The 22,577-nt window shown below is 42.9% G+C and overlaps 2 protein-coding genes across 2 annotated transcripts in view; one reads left to right on the top strand and one right to left on the bottom strand.

Annotated features, from left to right (window-relative positions):
* The window catches only part of ETFDH (electron transfer flavoprotein dehydrogenase), a 42,518-nt gene extending 34,128 nt beyond the window's left edge, over positions 1–8,390 (top strand). The window contains exons 9-13 of the mRNA XM_055404443.2: positions 1,104–1,247; positions 3,765–3,933; positions 5,833–6,015; positions 6,285–6,506; positions 8,183–8,390. Of these exons, the coding sequence (XP_055260418.2) occupies positions 1,104–1,247; positions 3,765–3,933; positions 5,833–6,015; positions 6,285–6,506; positions 8,183–8,346 (882 nt within the window). The 3' untranslated portion in view covers positions 8,347–8,390. The remainder of the gene's footprint in view (positions 1–1,103; positions 1,248–3,764; positions 3,934–5,832; positions 6,016–6,284; positions 6,507–8,182) is intronic.
* A 490-nt stretch (positions 8,391–8,880) lies between these two features.
* On the bottom strand, positions 8,881–22,577 carry PPID (peptidylprolyl isomerase D). The gene is made up of 10 exons (XM_055404444.2): positions 21,965–22,577; positions 19,941–20,081; positions 17,541–17,647; positions 15,410–15,598; positions 14,463–14,585; positions 13,830–13,936; positions 12,006–12,147; positions 10,376–10,462; positions 10,241–10,283; positions 8,881–9,266 (listed from the first exon to the last, which is right to left on the bottom strand). The coding sequence occupies exons 1-10, from the start codon at positions 22,047–22,049 to the stop codon at positions 9,178–9,180; spliced, it is 1,113 nt and encodes a 370-aa protein (XP_055260419.2). The 5' UTR covers positions 22,050–22,577; the 3' UTR covers positions 8,881–9,177.

Genomic DNA, 22,577 nt, shown 5'->3' with positions numbered 1-22,577 from the left:
TTACAAAACCAGGGTGTCAAATCTGGAGAATGTAAAAGGCTAATTAATCGCTTAAAGCTTCCTTTCTGCTTTTATGCATGCATGAAATGCTTTTGGCTGTTATCCACTTCTGCTATACGCCAGATCCTGTGCTGGGTGCTTCGCTGGGAATCCTGTTCCATAAGGTTCCTGGGAAATCTGTCCATCCTTATTTTACTTATGGGAAAACTGAAGTTCACATATGCGAAACAACCTTCCCAAACACACCCATTAAGTGACAGAGGCAGGACTCGTGCCCAAACCTGTCCTCCTGGAAGCCCATGTCCACTGAGGCGTGCCATCACTGGAAGTGCAGTCCACACCGGCTTTGAGCCTGTAACTTTCTAACAGGAACCTTTTCTCCCTTTGGTCACTTACATCTTTGCAATGAGTTATATCTTGAACATTACAGGGAATGGAAAAACAATATGAGTTACTGCTCCTTGCCGTTGGTTGCAGCTTTATAGTTCAGTGTTAGTTAGACTTGTATATGATGTTAAATTTGTGCACTATTGGTGTGTTCAGTGCATTCCTTTTGTTTATCTTTTTATAGTGATTTAATCTTCTCAGACCAAAAACGGCTTGGTTATTAATTTCAGTATTTCGTAATACCATGTAAAGTATAACCTCTGATATTTCTTGCCCTCTTTATAAATATGATTATATTCAGTTTCTTAATTTTTGCCTCAGTGTACTGCATAGAGTTTATTAGTTGATTTCTAGAGTTGGTGTTGATAAATGAATAATAAGTTATTACAACTCCTTTTGTAGACACATAATGCATGACACCTACCTACAAATATTTTTTAATTTAATTTTGATTTAGAGAGTACAGTGATATATTAATATGTTCTAAGTATTTTAAGTTTTGCAAGTTATAAAAACATGGCATGTATTGTTTGCCCTTCTTTTCCAAAGAGATTTTATTCCAATTATTTAATTAAATTTGGATCATTGCGTATATTTCTCTAAGTCCTTTGAGAAGAAGAATTTTAATGTATATGTTTTCTGATAAATAATTGCCCATACTTCATCTTGATATAATTTGAAATAGCAATGTCTCATTTAAATATAAACATTTTAAGGTTGGTCTGGACTATCAAAACCCGTACCTCAGTCCATTTAGAGAATTTCAAAGGTGGAAACACCATCCCAGCGTCCAGCCAACATTGGAAGGTGGGAAAAGGATTGCCTATGGAGCCAGAGCACTCAATGAAGGTGGCCTTCAGGTAACTCTGCCTTCTTTTTTATTCCTTATTTATGTGTTGGTGAATGAAATGTCAAAACATGAGGTTACAACTCTAAGTAAAGAATAGAAGGTTATCTTATAGGGAGAAAATTTAAGTAACCAAGCAAAAAGCACCCTAGTATTTATAAAACTGTACCTGCTACACCAGAGTTAAATAAATTTTACCATGGATTTGGTTTTAAGGATATACTTGTTTCTAGAGAAAAATTCATGGGCCTTTTTTGTTTGTTGGTTGGTTTTTAACCAGAAAATTTAAACAAGATCTTCTCCTTTATTCCTTAGCTAGCTGCCAGGAAACTCAAGAACAATAGTAGTATTCAGCAAAGGTAATTAATTCATTTCAACTACCTAGTAATATCCATGCCCTTTAAGTGGCCTCTGTTAAGTTTTTACCCTTATTTGTCCTATTTTAGTATATGTTCAAAATTAGAACTACTTCAGAAATTGGATATCTTTTTTAATCTATTGTAAAAGTAACAAATAGATAATAGAAAATTGAGAAAAGTCGACTTAACCTTAAGTGAAGTTCTAAATACATTCATAAAGTCAAGTAAAATCACAACTAAATTATGAATGGAATTGCTAGAGTTTTAAAATAGCACTGTCCCTAAGTTCCATTGCTACAGGATTACCTCTCATGAGGTAATTTATTTCTAGAGTAGTTACTCATTCACAGTAATTTTTGTTCAGTTGTCTGTGTTCAAGCCCATTAAACTCTTTTGAATAATGTCCACAGTAGCTGCCGCCACCCTAATGCTACTCTTTAATTTCTAGTATAACGGCTTCTGTATGCTCAGCAGTGCATACAGATCCGTATTCACATCATCTGCCTGTCGCTTCAACATCCCAGATGATCTTTAGATGGGCAGGAAGAGATGGTCCGCCCCCGCCCTGCACACACACACACTTCTTACCTAAGTTTTCTGATTTAATTAGTCAGAGGTTTGGAAACTCCCATTAGGTTTTTAAGACCCTTAAGACACAAAAATTGAGAACATTGGATTTTATTTTGAGTATAACAAGTATTACATGACTTTTTATTTCTCTTTCCTCAGTCTATACCAAAGCTTTCTAATCATTTAGCCCTGCTCAGCAGTTGTCCCAGGATACATTTCTCATTACAAGTTTTCCTGGGCCCCTAGCTCCTTAACAAGATGCTCAGCTGCCAGTAACTCCTCCCACACAGGTTGGGGTCCTCCCAGAACTGAAAAACATGCTTTTCCCTTGGGCCTTAACACTTAGGACTTAAGCACCCATTGGGAAGAATTTACACTAGCAACCCATGTCCTTTTATTAAACTTCAGTCTTCTGGTTCTTGAATCAAATTTAGGAATAGCAAGGCCACAGCCTTATTTGAGAAAAGCGTTGTCATGATCCAGGTTCCTGGCGTTCTTTCTGTCATCTGCTCTCTGAGCCTGATTTTGTGCTCTTTTGTCTCCGTGGCTCTGATCCTTAGTTGGTCTGAGAACCCCAGTCATACAGTGACCCCCACACGCACTGTGAAAGGCCCTGGCCCAACCCCTCTTTTGCCAGCACTCCCTTGGCTTGTTACCACCTCTTCCTCAAGGTTAGACTTCAGTAACTGCCAGGAGCTGGGGCAACGTGCCCTCGGTGTGGCAGCTGGTGGCAGGGGTCTCCTTGTGGACCTACTCTTCTCGGGGTCCTTGTCAGCTTCATCTGGCAGACTGTCACCACCCACCGCTTTCTCAGCAGAGACTCATGGCATACTTTAGAAAGGTTCCAGAGAAGGAAATCATACATGACGAGGAAAGAGCCACTGTCTCTTTTTTCATTTTTACTCTGTAGATTAGATTACAGTACATTTTCCCATGCTAACTATCCGCAGCTTAGCTGCTACATTCTGGGACTAAACCAAAACATCACCGCCTTTGATTACATTGTTTTTCATCAGAAATGTATACTGAGGTCCAAACAATTGTCTTAAAATTTATTTTGGAAATCTGGTTTACTCTTAGGTTAAGTAAAATATATTATTTAGGGTGGCAGCTAATTGTGGTGATGCCATGCTTACAATCTAGGTTTCCGTCCCTGAACATCAAGGTAAAACAAAAGGGCACATAGAGTTAAGATAACATTCTTGGTAAATCCTGTGTTACCCAGAATGGCTATAAAAGCAAATCACAATTTACATAATAGTCTTTCAGGTTTAGAGAATATTTTTAATTATGACACAAATATGTATAAATAACATTTTATTTAAGTGTTGATGCTCTGGTCTTACATATGTCTTACATAAGTCATGGGGAGGGAGATGAAAAAATCCTTAATAGAAAAAGAGTGACAGTTCTGATCCTCATTTTCAGGGGAGGGGAAAAACTGCTTTTGCTCCGATTTTTCCTTTAACTATATTCATTTTCATGTAATTTTTTTTTTCAGTTTTTCTCTACAGCTTTAAAAGAGGCTGTAGTGTGGAGTATTTAGTTTTAGAGTGTTTGTTGAATCTGAACTAACAAATGCGCTTGCTTTCTTTCCTCAGTCTATACCAAAGCTCACCTTCCCTGGGGGTTTACTTATTGGCTGTAGCCCTGGTTTCATGAATGTTCCCAAGATCAAAGGCACTCACACAGCAATGAAAAGTGGTATTTTGGCAGCAGAATCTATTTTTAATCAACTGACTAATGAAAATCTCCAATCAAAGACGATAGGTAAGAACTTCCTGTGTATTCTCAGGTTCTTCACAGGGACATTTAAAAAGAAGCTGTTTAAACATACACTCAGCATGCACATAGAGGAGGACAAGAAATACAGTTAAGAATCTTGGTCTTTATGTTTATTTCACTGGATACTGGAAGATGTTTACTGTGTCTGTCCCTTTACACAAAGCACTAAGATGCGTGCTGGGCAAAGAAACCTGTGGCCCACTCACAGTGAGCGAGGTTTTTACGGCCACCTTCTAGTTTATGAACGTGGAAAGTGGAGCAGGGCCTGTGGTGTCCTGGCCCCAGGAACACGATCAGCATGAGGGCCCCACATCCCATCACACACACGCCCAGGGAGACCCTCACCAGCACCCCCAGATGTTCACTCCTGGGCAGGCAGAGGAGTCATGGCTGCAGGCGCCACAGGCCTGGCCCAAGGACCCCGCAGGAGACCGTTCATCCGAGGACAGCCTCTTCTCAGGCGGTCTCATCTCTTCCCCAGGAACAGCGGGACCTGCCCCACCCTCTGCCTTCATCACCTTTCACTCTCCTTTCTGGTCCTGTTGCTGCTTCCCAGGTCCTGGGAGCACCGGGCACCCACCCCTGAGTTCCCTGCACCTCTGCTCAGATCTCTCTAGTGGCTCCATGTTGATAAGTGAATCTGCAGCACACACACACGTATGTACACACACAGCACTCCCAGTCCCAGCCCCTCTTTCCGTATGGTATTTTCCACCTTTCGGCAGAATTGATCAACTTTATCTCCTGCCTCCTGGATGGAAAATCAAGAGCAGGGGCCTCATTCCCTGTGAACTACAAACAACAGTAGCAACTCAATACTTGATTTATGCGGTACTCCATAGAGTCCAGTAACTTGATGCTTGCCCAAGTAGGTTGTGCCTTCAGGTGTCCTGGAGACGTGGAGGCCTGGGCAGGGGGGAGGGGGAGAAGCTGCAGGGGACAGAATCCTCACCAAGGCTGTGTCCCAGGGGGGCTCTCACTGCACACGGGGCTCCACACTGGAAGGGTGGAGTGAGCAGGTCACCGAGATCAGGAGGAGGAGCAGTGGGGCTGCTCACCGCGGAGCTCACAGGAGGTAACCAGAGCGAAGACATCCTGTTAGAGGTTAAGTGCAAGCCCGGAGCTTTCGGCATTGGCAGGCATTGTCATTTCCTAGGGCTATCACAACAAAGCACCACAGACCGGGTGGCTTGCTTATTCTGAGTTCCCCACGCCAGCAACTCGAAGTGAAGGTGTTGGCAGGACCACTGCCTCTCCAGATTGATTTCCAGCTTCCAGGAGCCCCTGGTATTCTTGGCTCCTGGCACAGCAACTCCAGCCTCTGCCCTGGCTTCCTCTGAAGTCTTCTCTGTGTGTGTCATCTTGTTAAAACACCAGTCATTGGACTGAGGGCCCAGCCCAGTCCACTCCAGTATAACCTCGTTTTAACTCATTACACCAGCAGCAACCCTATTCTGACTTCATCTGAGACAACCCAGCGTGACCCAGCCTGAGACATCTCAGGGCTACAACATCAAAACACCTTTTGGGGTGGATACAGTGCAACCCATAGCAGGTAGAAGGGTTTCACTGATCAGTTCTGAAATTTCTCACTTTCATTAGTACCATAAGCTCTCTTAGCTTCCTTTTCAGGTTCACTGAATTTTGAAACTTATTTCCCATGCTACCAGTTTGGCCTTACTGCCTTGCCTGTTAATACCACATCAAATGGGTTATTTTTGGATGATGTCAACATTTATGTATAAGATTCTTCAAGTGTAGTCTTACACAACCACCTGCTTTTTGTAATTACATAAGATGCATCACTTATTTTGGTAGCTGAGTACCTTGACAGTAATACTCCTTGAGGCAATTTAACACAGTATTTCTTTTCTTTTTAAATAGGGCTTGATGTAACTGAGTACGAGGACAATTTGAAGAAGTCATGGGTGTGGAAAGAGCTCTATGCTGTCAGGAACATCCGACCGTCCTGCCACAGCATCCTGGGTGTGTACGGAGGAATGATTTACACTGGAATCTTCTACTGGATATTCAGGGGGATGGAGCCCTGGACTCTGAAACATAAAGGTAATTCTGGCCCCTGTGAGCATGAGTGTTAGTCGTTAACTCAGGAACGGGATCCAGTCAGTGGGAAGAAGGGGAATTTTCTTACTTTACTGTTCTAAACTTGCCATATGAGAGAAATTAATTCAGTGTCGTTAAGAGAACAGGGTAGCACTGTAAGAGGGCTAAAATCTTGCTTCTTCAGTATAATATTTACAAGTTATTAAATGTCTAAGGAAGTACTTTAAAATTAGTTCTATTTTTACTAAAAATCGTCCTCAAAACTTTGGAAGGGTCTGACTCAGATCAGCTCAAGCCAGCCAAGGACTGCACACCCATTGAGTATCCAAAACCAGACGGGCAGATCAGTTTTGACCTTCTGTCATCCGTGGCTCTGAGCGGTACCAACCATGAACATGACCAGCCAGCACATCTGACCTTGAAAGATGACAGCGTGCCTGTAAACAGAAACCTGTCCATATATGACGGGCCCGAGCAACGATTCTGCCCTGCAGGTTAGTACGTTCATTTCCACATGTGCTCCAAGTATCTGCTTTAACACATCAAAAACAGGCTTCTGTTATTTTAAGAAATTTCTCCTCCTATTGCTTAGAAATTGTAAATGACTCCTACATCTAGATTCCTTTCAAAAACCCATTATTCTTACGGTTCTTTCATTAGCAGTTTAGAGTAGGGCTTTCTTAAGCCTAATTTAGACGGCATTTCTCAGAAAAATTGTTTACCCTCAGCCCAAGGTGAGGGTTGTGGGAAAAAGCACCAAACATCTCTCTCCATATTCATGCGACTTAAAAATCATTTTTGTCACAGCTGCTCCCGTCCGTGTGAGTGAGCTCATGTGTTTAGTTGCTCACTCGTGTCTGACTGTTACCCCACTGACTGAAGCACACCAGGTTTCTGTCCTTCACTACCTCACAGTTTGCTTAAATTCATGTCCATCCAGTCAGTGATGCTGTCTAACCATCTTTGCCACCCTCTTCTCCTTTTACTAGCATCAAGGTTTTTTCCCAGTAAGTCAGCTCTTCACATCAGGTAGCCAAAGTATTGGCGCTTCAGCTTTAGCATCGGTCCTGCCAGTACATGTTCAGGGTTTTCCTTTAGGATTAACTGGTTTGTATGCTGACATACACATGCACGTATACACATATGGTATGTGTGTCAGTCAGTCCAGTCGCTCAGTCGTGTCTCTTTGCGACCCCATGAATCACAGCACGCCAGGCCTCCCTGTCCATCACCAACTCCCAGAGTTCAAACTCATGTCCATTGAGTCGGTGATGCCATCCAGCCATCTCATCCTCTGTCGTCCCCTTCTCCTCCTGCCCCCACTCCCTCCCAGCATAAAATACTGGATTTTGGCCACATGCAGCTGAGGGAAATGCTTCCAGACTTTAAATCCATCATGGATACTGTATCTTTTAGTGCTAAGTTTTCAACTAGAATTATAGTAGGAAGTGATCCTCAGTGGTGATGAGACAGTACTCAGGAGTGTGAAAACCAGTGTACTGTGGACAGGGGGAGGGCCGTGACCATCTCCAACTTTCGCTTCTAACCCTGTCACCTCACTGCTTGTAAACTGAGGGTAAGAGCTGATCTTTGCAGCCGTAGCCACATACATATGAGCAGATCTCATTTTGTTGCACTTGGTGGATGTTGGGCTTTTTAAAAATTGAAGGCAATCGTGATTTAACAAGCCAACTGGCACCATTTTCCCAACATTTGCTCACTTCATGTGTCACATGAAATTCTTGCAAAATTCCACTTTCTCATTATATTTGATATTGAGATCAGTGATCTCTGATGTGACTGAAGACTCAGACAGTAACACTTTAATGTAACTGCTCCATACACTGGAAACAAAACCCCCATGATGCACTCCATTTCATTGTATTGTGGGGTCTCCCGTGCAGGCCTGTATATAACATCTCATTCAGAAACTGCTCAATGAAGAGTTGCCTTGTTAGTTACAGCAACTCAGCGACATGCTGCTGCACCTTCTGCTTTTATCGTATCTGATTTAAAACAGTAGCAAATGCACACACCCAGATCTTTGTAATACTCTCTGTGGGTATATGTTCTGTCAGCAAACTTTGTGTTTCTATGGCGAGTTTCTCCAGGACCTCAGCTTCTACTTTGAAGTTAGCTACTACACCATGTTGTCTATTTTTCTTCACAGGAGTTTATGAATTTGTCCCTGTGGAACAAGGTGATGGATTTCGGCTACAGATAAATGCTCAGAACTGTGTGCACTGTAAAACATGTGACATTAAGGATCCAAGTCAGAACATTAACTGGGTGGTACCTGAAGGCGGGGGAGGCCCTGCATACAACGGAATGTAAACTGTAGCTGGCTTCAGGGTCTCTAATAAAACAGCAAACTAACTTCCAGTATTTGGAAGTTCACAGGTGTCAGAACATCTTACAATATGTTAGTGATCAGTATTCAAACAATAATTACCAGTGAAATCATTTTATAATTGTCCCATAAAGATTATATTATGAATATTTCTCTTAAATAAAACTTTGTTAGGTGCTGAAGCATCTATTTACTTCTCCAAAATTCTTCCAAGATTCAGCACCAAAAGTAAGATACACCATCAGCCTGTAATGTACATTTGACTTGTTACTTGACAAGGTAAAGTGTGTATTATGTTGTAGGCCAGAGGCTGGCATCCAGCCCACCACTCTTCTTACAAACAGTGTTATGGAGCCCAGCAACGCCTCCTGGTTTACATGCTGTCCGTGGCTGCTTCTGAGCTCCAGGTGCAGAACTGAGTAGCTGAGACAGTAATGTCTGACCCTTTAGAGAGGCCTGCCAGCCCAGAGCCTGTACTGCGGAGAGACACATCAAAGAACTGAGAAAAACAATACACAGACTCAAGCTTTTGTCTGTTTATTCAAACACGATGTGTCTTTAGGAGTTTAAAAACAAGCTGGAGACACCATTATCCTTTGAATAATGCAGAGTCACTAAAGAGGGAATCGACGCCATTGTAGTTTGTAACACTGGTGTGTTAAAGAGTAAGTCCCTATCCGTATTCCTAGACTGTAAACACAGGGAACCGCAGCATCAGAGGGAGCACAAGAGGGATCACACAGAACAGATAAACCGTTACACTGTCTTCCTCGCTCATACAATCAACACACACTGAAGCAAAACTGAATTCCTCATCAAGCAAACATTTTTGCATAAGCTGCCTTCTCTTTATCTTTCTGTGCCTTTATCTTTTGCTTGACTTTCAGCAATTCTGCCTGAATAGCTGCAAAATAAATAGAGTATGAGTTATTTCTCAAAACATCCAAAAAATTAGGTTGACCAAACTGATACTTTAATATGGTTTAAAAAAAAGATAAAACTCTTCTCCTAAAGAGTAACTGAGCCCTATTAACAGAGCATAATTTAGAAGACTGTCCACCAAGAGAACTAACAATTACACACAGATGTGCCTTCTCCCTTCCATTAGAGGCGGCTCTAAAGTGCCTCCCCTGTTTCATTTAAGCAAAAGACTCAAGGTATATTTCAATGTCTAGACTGATGATCAGGCAATGGCAAGCCACTCCAGTACTCTTGCCTAGAAAATCCCATGGATGGAGGAGCCTGGTAGGCTGCAGTCCGTGGGGTCGCTAAAGGTCGGACACGACTGAGCGACTTCACTTTCACACGTTGGAGAAGGAAATGGCAACCCACTCCAGTGTTCTTGCCTGGAGAATCCCAGGGACGGGGGAGCCTGGTGGGCTTCCGTCTATGGGGTCACACAGAGTCGGACACGACTGAAGTGACTTAGCAGCAGCAGCAGACTGATGATCACTATCTGTAGTTGGTTTACTTGGAAAGAAGCTTATTTTTGTCGCAGCTTTCCAAAACTTTCCTACAACATATCCAGTAGCTATCTGGGATATGTCCACATTCAGCTTAAGGAATGGTCCCAAACATTAATTAAATCTGCCATAAATACTGTCTTCTAATCCCGCTCCTTCACCTAGCATTACAGGACAGTAAAGCCTATAGTCCAGATACGTGCAAATGTGCAAATGAGTGTTCTGGACAGAGACTAGACTGAGGGCGGGGCCCTGACTCATTCATTGCAGTGTGATTGGAGCCTGGCCGCATAACAGGCCTTCTGTAGCATCTGCTTAACAAATAAATCTCTTTAAGGGCAAAGGGTACAGTGGCTAACAAGCATAAATTCTTAAAAGACAAAGTGAACTTTCACTCCAAAAATTGCCAACTTACCTTTATCTTCTGGTGCTATTTCCTGAGCTTTCTTAAGATCAGCCTTTAATCGGGAGGGAAAAAAAAAGAAATAATAGATTATGATTCATGAAAAGAGTTTTTTTTTTTTAATTAAAATTTAGAACAAAGTTTTACCAATGCTTGATCATATTCTTTTAATCCTTGCCATCCCTGGGCTCTACGGTAGAGTGCTTTGGTATTTGATGGGTCTATTTCAAGGGCCTACAAAAAAATGATAAAATCAGTATTTTTTTATCCAAACATTGAATACTAAATATATATCCTAGATTTCAATTTACTGCCTGTCAGCTCCAAATCGATTCTTCACTGCTTTATGACAACAACGCTAGACCCGGAGAGCCTCCTCTGCCTGCTGACACGTTGTTTGGTCAGCAGAGGGCGCTAAGGGGACATGGGCAAGGAACCTGTGTCCCTTCCAGGCTCCTGCAGGCGGGCTCCTCAAGCACTCAACCTCCCTGCCATCCAGTGAGGCAAGGCCACCCCCTCCACAAGGACTCTGGACCTCAGCCCAGCCCCAAGGGAATGGGCACTCCTGTTAGACATACAGACCCACATATAAACACATATATACCTGCTGTTGCCATATGCCTCAGGGTTCTCTTTACTAGCCAACGCCGTTAATCCAATGCCCCCTTCTATCTATTTTAGAGTAACCTTTCTCTACAGAAATTACTGTGTAATACCTATCTTCTGATTGGGCCCTAGCTGATAGGAAAAAGTATTCTGAGTAAAAATTTGTATACACTCATTTAAGCTGACATCCAGGTTTTTTTTAAGGAACATGAGTAACTTAATAGGCTTCTCCTCTGAAACAAACATTTTAAAAACAATATATTTATTTATTTAACATCTTTTAAAGGTCAGCACTCAGATTTTACTGAAAAGGGTATATTACTTGCCTCGCAAAGGTCAGAAAAGCACTCCAGAGTAAAGAACCACCTTGTCTTCTGCTGCCCAGTCCCTTCTAAATATACTCTTATACCTTATTCCACCTACCCCATAAATTGGGACCTCATTTCATTTCTACTTGGGCACAGCTGACCTGTGTACAGCGATTAACGGGCAATATACATAAAAATGACTGGAGGTGGTCTTTCTGAAATGAATGTTTTCATTTGAAAAACTTGATCAAACACACTGTCCTAACTGCTGTGCTTAAGGAGGGAGTGGGGCCACTTTCCAGCTGTCTCCGTCAGCACTGCTGACATCCCCATGAAGGCAGGCAGCCTTCCTGTATGTTCCAACAGCACTCATCCCCCCAGAAGAGTCCTGACAACCCTAAACTGAAACTGACTCCCTCTCCCATCAAGTAAATTCCTTGATGGGAGGGTCTTTCAATCAAAACACATAAGCGCCTATCAGCTGCTTAATCTGTGCCCAACACTGCGCTTAAAATGCTTTACACACATAACACAGTCTATAACAATCCCAGGAGGAAAGCAGTATTTCCACTTAACACAAAGAAATTAAGACACTAAAGAACTTCCTCAACATCAAAAAGTGACAGTGGTTGAAGAGAAAAACCACGTCTGCTGACTAACTCCACAGCCACGTTCTTAATCATTCCTGGGTTTATCTTCCAATGTCTGGCACATAATAGGTGCTCAGTAGTTTAATAAATGAGCTGAGAAAGACAGTTATCTTCACGGAAGTTAAGTGATCTCGTGTTATAAGCTAAATGGATGGTCTGAGAGGAAGAACTGAGATCCAAAATATTCAGATGTAAGAACATCAACAGACTCACCTCCAAACAGCTATCAACTGCGCCCTTCCAATCGGACATCTTCAGTTTGCAAGCGCCAATATTCAGCACGCAGCTCAAAGCGACAGGCTGCAACTTTGCTCCATCTGCGTCCTCAGCAGCAGTCCTGCAGCCTTCCACATACCTGGAGAACACCCCGTACAAGCAGCAAGCAACACCCCATTAAGACACTCTGCCTTTGACTCACTCATAACTCGCCAGTTTTAATATAAAAGTTCACCGATGCTAATTTTAATATTCTTAATGACCATCTTTTTATTAAATGCTTTCCTTTGGAAGATTTTTTTTTGTTCCAACCTTTTTTCCCAAAATGTTCAAAGACACCAACTTAAGAACAATCCCCAAACCTAAAGATTATATATACTATTAACACTTTTCTATTTGTAAAATTAAGGTTTTTATCAACCACTTTCCAATGTAATTAGGTCTGGAACTAAGGTTGTCATTGCAGGAGAGGGACTAGACTGGGAAAGGTGAGGAAACCTACAGTGGTAACTCTGACTCATCTTTTACTGAAGTTCCCAGCTGTTTACTACCGTTCCCATGAAAGGGGACCTGAAACAATGCATATACCTGGTCCCGATAGTCCAGTCTCTAGAGTCTCCCTCAAAGAAAAGAATCTGGGCTCCTGAGAGAAATTCAGATCTGGACATGAGATTAAATGTAAGATAAGCCTGGACCACCTTGTGGCAGAAAGCAGGCAAGTGCTCACAGACTAAGAGGAACATATCAGATGGGTACTGCCAAGGGGCTTCCACTGGGCAAATCCGAAACCTTACAGCATCAGAAAGAATGATGTGAACAGTATAATAGGCTGAACTGAAAAAAAAAAATCCACAGATCTATAGTAATACTAAAAAAAGGGTAAGGAGTCCTTTCAAACAGAAGAATGACAGCTAGTAACTGCAGAATGACTGGTAAAATCAGAAAATCACAGTTCTGCAAGCCTCAATGTAGTAACTGATTCAGGCAAAGGTCTTCAGTGATGCTGAGACCACTGGATGAAAGCCTAGAAACTTACAGTCATACAATCTCACAGGACCACTGCACAGAGGACGTCTTATTTATTAAAAAGGTAAAGGTCCTTTTATAATAGAGACACATGACTAACGCCACTTTAACCAAGTGCCAGAACTCAAAATAAGCCAAACTGCCACGTGCCTTCAGGACATGATACATAGGATCCTCTCGCTAAAATATTTCACCTCGAACTAATCTGGAGGAAGCAATAAACACATGATATTCCCTAAGACAACTGGCTCAGACTCCACAAAATGGAAATGACTTAAAAAAGGTGGAGATTAGAGAAGCCTTAGAGACATAAAAACAAATGATACAATGGATACTGGAGTTAAAAAAAATTTTGAGACAACTGGGGACATCTGCATATGAATTACATAGTAGGTAACAGTGTATCTATATTTGGAAGATGTTTTTATGCATTAAGGCTAAGTAGAAAATGTCCTCATTTGGGGGAAATGATACTTGCTAAAATATTGAGGGGTAAAGTGTCATGGTATCTACAACTTCCTTTCAAAATGATTCTGCAAAACTAAACGTGGCAGAAGTTAAAAATTGGTGAATGCAGATAAAGGTACATGAGTATTCACGTACTATTAATTTTTCCATATTCTGAAATTTTTCAATTAAGAATCTGTAGGCAATTAAAAAAATGCAACTAAAATTTCAATATACCTGGTTACTCTGCAAGTAATAGGCCAAAAATACAAAAAGCAACTCTTGAATTTCACTTTGTAATTCAATTTATAAGTTATTAAACGCAATTTATTAAAAATGTTTTATTACCTTAAAACTTTTGTGTATTTTTTAACGGCCATCTCCCAGTTCTGGGATTTGAAAAACGTATTTCCAATGTTTTTTAAGTCTTCTGATATTAATAAAATTTTATCTACCTGTAAAAAAGAAAGAATACAAATATGTGGGGTTTGAGTATGTAATGCAGTTTAGTGCCACGTTCTATCTTGAAGACAGACTGACAAAAAAAGCTCAGAATTTTAGCACTGGGAATCCCCTGGTGGTGGTCAGGACTCTGTGCTTCCACTGCAGGGGGCATGGTTCCACTCCTGGTCGGGAAGCGAGGATGCCACAGGCCACACAGCATGGCCAATAAATAAGTAAAATTTAAAAATTTTCAGTACTAAATTTTTTTTAGCAGTTTGGCCAATCTGAAAGTGTTTGTTAGCTGCTCAGTCATGTCTGACTCTTTGAGTAGACTGGAGACAACCAAGCTCCTCTGTCCATGGGATTCTCCAGGCAAGAATACTGGAGTGGGTTGCCATGCCCTGCTCCAGGGGATCTTCCCAACCCGGGTATCCAACCCCAGTCTGCTGCATTGCAGGCAGGTTCTTTACCATCTGAGCCACCAGAAAAGCTCAAAACCTGAGCCACCAGAAAAGCCCAAAATCTTAAATTACTCACATCTTTTAAATCCACATCTGCGTCCTCAGGGAAATCTGGGTGACTGTCACCAGATCCATCCTTTGGGAATATTCCCCAATCCTCCCCTTCTTTCAGTTCTCCGCATTCTGCAATAACGCACAACTGTAAAAATAACCCTCAATTGTAGAAGCGCACTACTACATTAATGATGATTTTTAAAAGGTCTGGGTTTAAAAGCTCTACAGCTGCAAGTCATGTGCACTGTCTACGTCGCTTCCTGGTAGGCACACCTGCTGTGACTGCAGTAACGCACTTTACACACTGGCAGGAGCAGAGCAATGTCCCTACACTATGGAAGCACTCACTGCAGCCAATAACTCAGCGTACAAAGAGTGAGTGGACAGTTTCACCATTCCCTTAGGTGTTGCACATGCTTTTAACTGACTCTTTCCTTCGCACACTGAATGACAGCACACCTCCCGCAGCTCTGACTCTCCAGTTTCCACTCCCAACCCTGCGGATGCAGGGTGTCTGTGATGGCTGTGTTGATCCACAGACATGCAGAACACAAGGATCTCTGGAGTGACAGGATGTAGTCCAAACCCTTAAGTGATTTATATAGGATGAGAAATCAGGCCAAGGAAAGTGAAATCACAAGAGCAACGCTAGACCACAAGTTACGTGGCAGAGAGAAGACCAAAGGACTCCTGGTTTCCTGCTCTCTGTACTCTGCACCCGTACACACACCGACTCTAAGTTCTACAGGCGTAGGAGACTTCAGTTATCAAAATCAGCAAGACAAGTTAAAATAATAAAAGTCTCAACTGCCCTTGTGTTTCCCACAGTAGAAACAGCTTCAGAGAAAAAGTGGCAGGTCCAGGCTTCTAGAACAAGAGCCTTCTGGACAGTTTTCAGCTAACAATCACCCTTTTACTCACCCTTCTCTAATCCAGCAGCTAAGATAACATTACCATACTGCTACTCACTTTGGCAGGTTTTTCACCTTTCACCTCCACATTTTCCAGAATCTTTGCCACACCCATTCCTTTAATCACTTGGCCAAACACTACGTGTTTCCCATCCAAATGTGGAGTCGGAACGGTGGTGATGAAGAACTGGGAGCCATTGGTGTTGCTGCCCGCGTTGGCCATGCTCAGCAATCCCTCCTTGTCATGCTGCAGGAATAAACCATAAAGAAAACCAAGATGAGAGTTCCCGCTGTACTCTACCAACCATTCACAGAAAAGGGGGTGCCGCTGGAATACCACTTACAGCACATAATGTAGAGTGATTTTATTTCGTTATCAAGTGCGACTTTAATTCACAAACTATGAGAGGACTTAACCACTTTTTAAACTTTAAGGAGAGCTTATGAAACTAAATTAAGATAACAGAAACAACAGTGGGGGCAGGGGTGGTACTCCTAAATTGATCATACTGAGAACATGCTTGAACTTCATCATTAAGATGAAGATGCCGCAGGGGGAAAGTCTAGTAATTCTGCTTCACCCTTTCTTATGACTGAAACACTTTTTTTCTGAAAGGCACTCAACAGTGTTCCCACTTTCAGGCCTCTATGATTCTCTCTTCACATGTCAGAAAAGTTAGGTCCTTTCCCACTCTCCACCCGTGTAACACTCATGTTAGCCCTCCCACCTGAAATGCCTTTTACCCCTAAACCCAAACCTAATCCAGCTTTCAAGACCTCCAAAGTAAGCCAAAGAACCATGTGTCCATGCAACAGCCCCTTTTTCTAAAATGCTATTTTTATTTTTGGTTGCACTGGGTCTTGGTTGCTTTTGTGCAGGATTTCTCTAGTTGTGGCGAGTGGGGGCTATTCTGTTGTGGCGCTCAGGCACCTCATGGCTTCTCTTATTGCAGAGCACAGGCGCTGGGTGCAGGGGCTTCACCAGCTGCAGCACACGGGCTCAACACTTGTGGCGGATGGGTTTATAACCTCTATGGCATGTGGGATCTTCCCACGTCAGGGACCAAACCTGTGTCTCCTGCAATGGCAGGCGGAGTCTTATCCACTGCCCCACCAGGGAAGTCTGCCCCCTTTCTTCTGATCAACTTTTCCATCACATAATCTTGAGTGTTCATCCTTCTGGTACTTTCTTTCTCCCTTCCAAAAGTCTGGTGCTTTCCCCACAGTAGTAAATATTAACTTTATCTCCTCAGCTTCCTCATGCCTTCTTCCTTCTTCACTCATATCCCTCCCTCAAAGGCATCTGTGTTTTAGTTCCTTCTAACCAAATCTCAGCCACCTGGTGAGGTCCAGTCTGCCTAGTTCATGCACCCATTCCCCCTTGATGTCTTCCCTAGTAATCCAGACCACAGGAGTCATACCTTTCTCCTGTAGTATACACAGAAGGTCTTGGTCAACTCAGCATTTATTTGCATATTATTACATTATTCTCCAGTTGTCCTATGTGTCTTGCCTTTTTGGCAAAATTTTATTCCTTATCATGCTCTTTCCTTTTGATAAATACTTTGGTGCCAGTGCCTATATTAGCTACAGGAAATAAACTGCTTAAAACATTGATGACATTTATTCTCAAATGATCCTAATCACCTTGTTCCTGTTCCCCATTTCCAAAAACCTTTTGCTCTTACACGTCCATTGTCATGACCACACCCCAGGACCCCAGGGTCATTGAAGTTAAGTTAAGCAGGCACAGGTGTCACTAAGGTCATTAGGAGCCTGGACATTAACCAGATCCACTAGTCTGCAAATGCCCTGACACCCTGCACATTAGCCATGGTTTTGCTGCTCTTCAAATTTAGGCATAAAGATGCACAATTTACCATCCCTCTAATGGGAACATTTTTCCTGGAAACAATTTTGCCATATGCTGGCCACCCATGAAAACTCATTGGCTTTACTGCAGTGTATAAACCTGGATCACACTGAAATAGCTGTTCTAGTTTTGCAAATAAAATCATTGCTGGATGAGTTGTATTTTTTTTCATATTAAAGATGTATATTTACAAATATGATACCTTTCACAAATAAAGAAGATCTAAGCACATCTGAGGCATTTATCCTAATTTGACAAGAATCCCAGAAACATGACAACCTTTATTATTAGCAACACACATTTTTGTCTATTTTACCTTATAATGGAAATTTTCATCTTCAAATTTTTCACCATAAATACTTTCTCCACCTGTCCCATTCTGATTTGAGAAGTCTCCACCCTGAATCATAAATTTCTTAATAACTAAAAAAAACGAAAATTAGCATTAGAAACTACAGTACACATGACTACAGCAACGTTAACTAATGAACGTGTGACAATAAAGACAACTTCTCTCCTGTTCTCCCCACCTACACGCACAACTCCATAAAAGGCTTTTCCCAATCCAAATCCCCACTAACACTCAGAATTAGTTCGTATGGCACCTCCCCTACAACACTGTCAAACCTCAAGACTGGATCTACTAATTTTTCTCCCATAGTACCTTGATTCTACCTTTCTTTTATAATATGGATCATAATGATCTGCCTCTTTTAGCAAACAATTAAGAACAGCAACACTGTTTTTCTTCCGTGGTAACCATGTGCATGACTGGGCACATAATGGTTACTCAAAAATGCCTACTGAATAAACCAATTATTCCCAAGAGGCCTGTTACACTGTATTGGAATTACTTCTGCAAATGTTATTACTTAACACTGCCACCACATTCAGATTCCCCAGAACTCTGTATCTGCTTGTATGACACTCATGTAGTAAGGAGACACAGCTGGACGATAAAGAAAAAAGGCAAAGCCTGGAAGAATCCATGTGTTTCCTTGTGTTCCCTCTTTATGTGAAAGGTCACAGGGTGCCTTCTTCCCCCAGCAAAGAAAATGCAGCAGCACGTGTACCATGTCACTCCCCAGGAAAGCCCCTGAGAAACTCAGCACCCAGGGTTTCTACAGGGGCTGATCATGAAGGCACTCTCTGCCTAGCAGATACCAAAATTTCACCACATCCTCAAAAGGAAAGCAATTGCTCAGCATAAATCAAACTGTACAGTCTCGGCAGAGTAAGCCACCTTATGATTCAGGGAATGGTTAAGTGCTCTTACTTCAGGCAATTCCACCCTTGCAAGCAGACTTTATGGACAGCAGTCTCAAGTCTGCAATGTTAACTCTTATCCACAGACACTTTATTAGCATACAGGCAACTCTGTGATTTACTGCACTTTGCAGATACTGTGGTTTTTTGGGTTTTTTTTCCAACTTGAAGGTTTGTAGCAATTCTGCATTAGCAAGTCTGTCAGCGCCATTTTTCCAACAGGATGTGCTCACTTCACGTCTCTGTGTCACATTTTGGTAATTCTTACAATATTTCAAACTTTTTCATTATTATTTGCTACTACAGTGATCTGTGACCAGTGATTTTTCGATGTTACTACTATAATTGTTCTGGCATTTTTTTAGCAATAAAGTATTAGATTAAGATATGTATTTTTCTCCAGATATAATGCTACTGTGGACTTTAATAGACTATAGCATCCTGCACACATAACTTTTATATGCACTAGGAAACCAGAACTTTGTAACTTGCTCTATTACAACATTCACTTTATTGCAGTAGTCTGGAACCAAACCTGCAATATCTCCCTGGTATGCTTATATTTGGGACTTCTCAAGTGGCGCTAGCAGTAAAGAATCCACCTGTCAAGAAGGAGACACAGGAGACCCATGTTCAATTCCTGGGTTGGGAAGATCCCCTGGAGAAGGAAATGGCAACCCACTCCAGTATTCTTGCTTGGAATATTCCATGGACAGGGAAGCCTAGTGGGCCACAGTCCATGGGGTCACAGAGTTGGATCTGACTAAGCACAAACACACATGCTTGTATTTTGGTATTTTATTAAACATGAATGTAAATCAACAGTTTAAGTAATCTAAAATCAATGTTAATTTCTTCTTAAGTTTCTTTAAATACTTACATAACTATAAATTAACTTATTAGTTTATTCATTAAATAGAGTGTCTACTCAGTAACGATACTAGATGCTGAGGACAAAATGGTGAGAAGATGCAGTTCCTCAAATATGGAGCTACTCCATGGGGAGTACCAGCAACTCATCACAAAACAGAAGTATGACAACACAGTGAAAGGTCACCCTGTCATCACATGGCACACCAGGGATGCAAAATATGGAATCCTTAAGTCAGCTGCAGTCTTCCCAAGCAATCCTGCCCACGAAGTAGGCATAACTTTTTGTCACCAGGCAGTCAAGCTACCCAAGCTCTATTTTAACGTGGCCACATCCTGGTGAAGCAAGGATAACCCATTTCTCTATAAATAAACCTTAGGACCCTCCCATAATTACTTCCACCTTTCACAGCCCAACATCTATGAAACTGACCTATAGTCTCAGATGTTAAAGCATCCTTTTGAAACTAATAGTAATTTTTAACTCTCACCCTCTGCTTAGTGTTTTCTTCCCTAACTCCCTAAGGAACAGGATTCAATGACTTCTAAGAGGAGTGAGATTCACAAAATGTATACATACTTCTATGGAAAGGACATCCTTTGAAATGGAGAGGTTTCCCAGTGGTGGGTCCAATGCCTTTTTCTCCTGTACACAATGCACGAAAATTTTCTGCAGTTTTGGGTACAATATCTGCAAACAATTCTAAGACAATTCGACCAACTGAAAGAAAAAATAAAATTGTGTCAGTATGCAAAACAACTAAATTAGCACATGACAGAAGAATTGGCAAAATTATGGTGACTGAAAAAGTTTTCTTTTTTTTGGTCATTTTTCTAATATTCCAATTCAGTCTACCTAAATTGAGTATCATGTATCCGGATGACTTTAAAGCAACTACTTTACTACATCTTACAAAAGATCATAAACAGTAGCCAGAAGATTAGCAGCATATAAGGACAACATCATTCTCTGTCGCCCCCTTCTCCTGCCCTCAATCTTTCCAGCATCAGGGTCTTTTCCAGTGAGTCGGCTCTTCGTACCAGGTGGCCAAAGTATTGGCTCTTCAGCATCAGTCCTTCCACTGAATATTCAGGGTCCACTGACTCAATGGACATGAGTTTGAGCAAACTCTGGAAGATAGTGAAGGACAGGGAAGCCTGGCGTGGCACAGTTCACGGGGGCAGAGTCAGACACGACTTAGTGACTGAACAAAACAAAGGACACCACCGTTCGATTGATTTTCTCTGACATGTGCGCATAATTTTAAATCACAAAATGACCAACGGAAGAAAATGAAATATCCCGAGTGGTCAGCTTGGCCAAGTTTTAGGTATAGCTGTAATCTTTGTGCTCTGTGGAACCTGCCTAGTGCTGCCTCGGCAGCAAAACCTGAAAAAGTTGCCACTCTAGACTATTCCTAATGCAGGCAATAAACCTAGCACTAAATTTCCAAACAAAATGAATGCACACCTAAGTCTCTGCGTGCGTGCGTGTGTGTGTGTGTGTGTGTTTGCCTGCCTTCTCAGTAAACAAAGAATGTTGCAGCCATTAAGCCATCACATTATGCTGACCTGACCTACCGAAGTGCCCTGAGGGAACTCGGTATGGAGTCAAACAAGCTGCCCACTTCCAAGCCCACCTAGCAGTCAGTTGCTGCAGCCACCCTGAACGGTGTACCCTGAGGAGACTAAGGATGAGAAAACACAGGAAAACCCAGGCCCCAGACAGCTGAAATGCACATCAAATGAATGATTTCAGTGAGCCCAAATTCTTACATCTTCTCATACAGAGAAAAGTCCTAAATTCCTTGAGATACCTGGTTTTCTTTAATTAAACAGTAATCTTTTTTTTGATGTTCCGACCACCTGGTCTTTGTTGCAAAAACTCCTAGATACCTTGACTCCTTCCTCATCTCTTTGAAGAGCGCTGAGATGCTCTGTCCCAGGCTTACGGCCTCAGTTTTTTCCTTCAAAGCAGTTGTAAATGCGTTTCAGAACACGAGCAATTAAGTTACAAAGCAACGTGAGAATTCACAAGACCCGAGGCGCCTCCAAGCTGCTACTGTAGCCTAGGCAACCACACCGCCACACAGATCTCATTTTCCCCATGCCAAAACGGAGAAAATGTCCACCAATCTGAACTAATCCCTAACTTAAGAATCAGTAGTAAAAAAGAAAAAAACACGCAGAAGTCGCTTTAATTAATAGATACCATGGCAACTGCTGACTTACATCACGTGGCAAAAGACACAGGGTGACGAGAGCCCACCAGACGCTTAACCTGGGGTTTTCAAAACAGGTTTTCGCCCTACAAACATAAAATCATCTCGTTTCGTGCTAACTTCGCGGTGCTAGGTGGCGGGCAGGTGCGGCCAAGTCGGGTCAGACAAACCCAAAGGCTTCCAGCATTCCTCGAACAGAAATTTCCAGAAACTTCTCCACGCCCCACGGCACCGGTACAAGGTCGCGGGCGCAACCCAGCCCGGAGGCCTGGACCAGTGCAGGTCCCGGCGTGGGCAGCCGGCCCCCACCTCAGCGCAGCCCCCTGCCCGAGCGGCGCTCCAGCCTCAGGGACCCCCGACCCCGGGCGCCCCGCCTCCTCACCTCGCTCCCCTCCGATGTCCACGTCGAAGAAGACTCGGGGGTTACTGGGGTTGGAGGGCTTCGCTTGGGGGGATGGATGCGACATTGCGGCCTTAGGACGCGTGCACGACCGCCTCGTAGCACCGCGCGGTCACCGTGCAGCGCGAACCCGAAAGTCACGAGGTCCGCGAGGAACGGCGGCGCTGGTGAGCTGCTTCCGGCAGGGGTGCGGCTGACGCGGCCGAACTTCCGGCGCCGCCTCCCAACTTCCTGCGGCGCGGCCCGACTTCCGGCTTCCGACTTCCGGCGCCCACGCGGCCGCCTCTGCGCTTCCTGAGCCCGCTTTCCCTGCTTTTCTGGTTCATTGAAGCTGCAGGCCCAGTTGTTTTTATTCCTGTCGTTCGTGTTTCGGGAGAGCGTTGTCAGGTTGTCACTCCGTTCTGCCTCGGGGCTCCGCTCTCGCCGGCTGTCTGAAAATCCGTTTGTCTGGGAAACAGGGCTGGAAATGCTGACGTCGAGGATCGTCGGAGGGTGGAGACCGTGGCCCTCAGCGCCCGCCTGGCGGCGCAGCTAGCGGCGGCGAGTCGCTGAGCCCTGTGCGGTGGCGGCCGTGTTGTAATTCGATTCTCTTACT

The sequence above is a fragment of the Moschus berezovskii genome, chromosome 19 (genome assembly GCF_049115385.1).
Source record: "Moschus berezovskii isolate FMDL1 chromosome 19, NW_MosBer_1.0, whole genome shotgun sequence".
Lineage (NCBI taxonomy): Eukaryota > Metazoa > Chordata > Mammalia > Artiodactyla > Moschidae > Moschus > Moschus berezovskii.
This window is presented reverse-complemented; position numbering and strand designations above follow the sequence as displayed.

Coding starts and splice junctions, on each gene's coding strand:
- PPID (XM_055404444.2), bottom strand. CDS start 22,049: ATGTCGCATCCATCCCCCCAAGCGAAGCCCTCCAACCCCAGTAACCCC. Junction 15,599..17,540: donor ATGAAAATTTCCATTATAAG/GTAAAATAGACA, acceptor TTATTCCTGCAG/CATGACAAGGAGGGATTGCT. Junction 10,284..10,375: donor AAGAATATGATCAAGCATTG/GTAAAACTTTGT, acceptor TCCCGATTAAAG/GCTGATCTTAAGAAAGCTCA.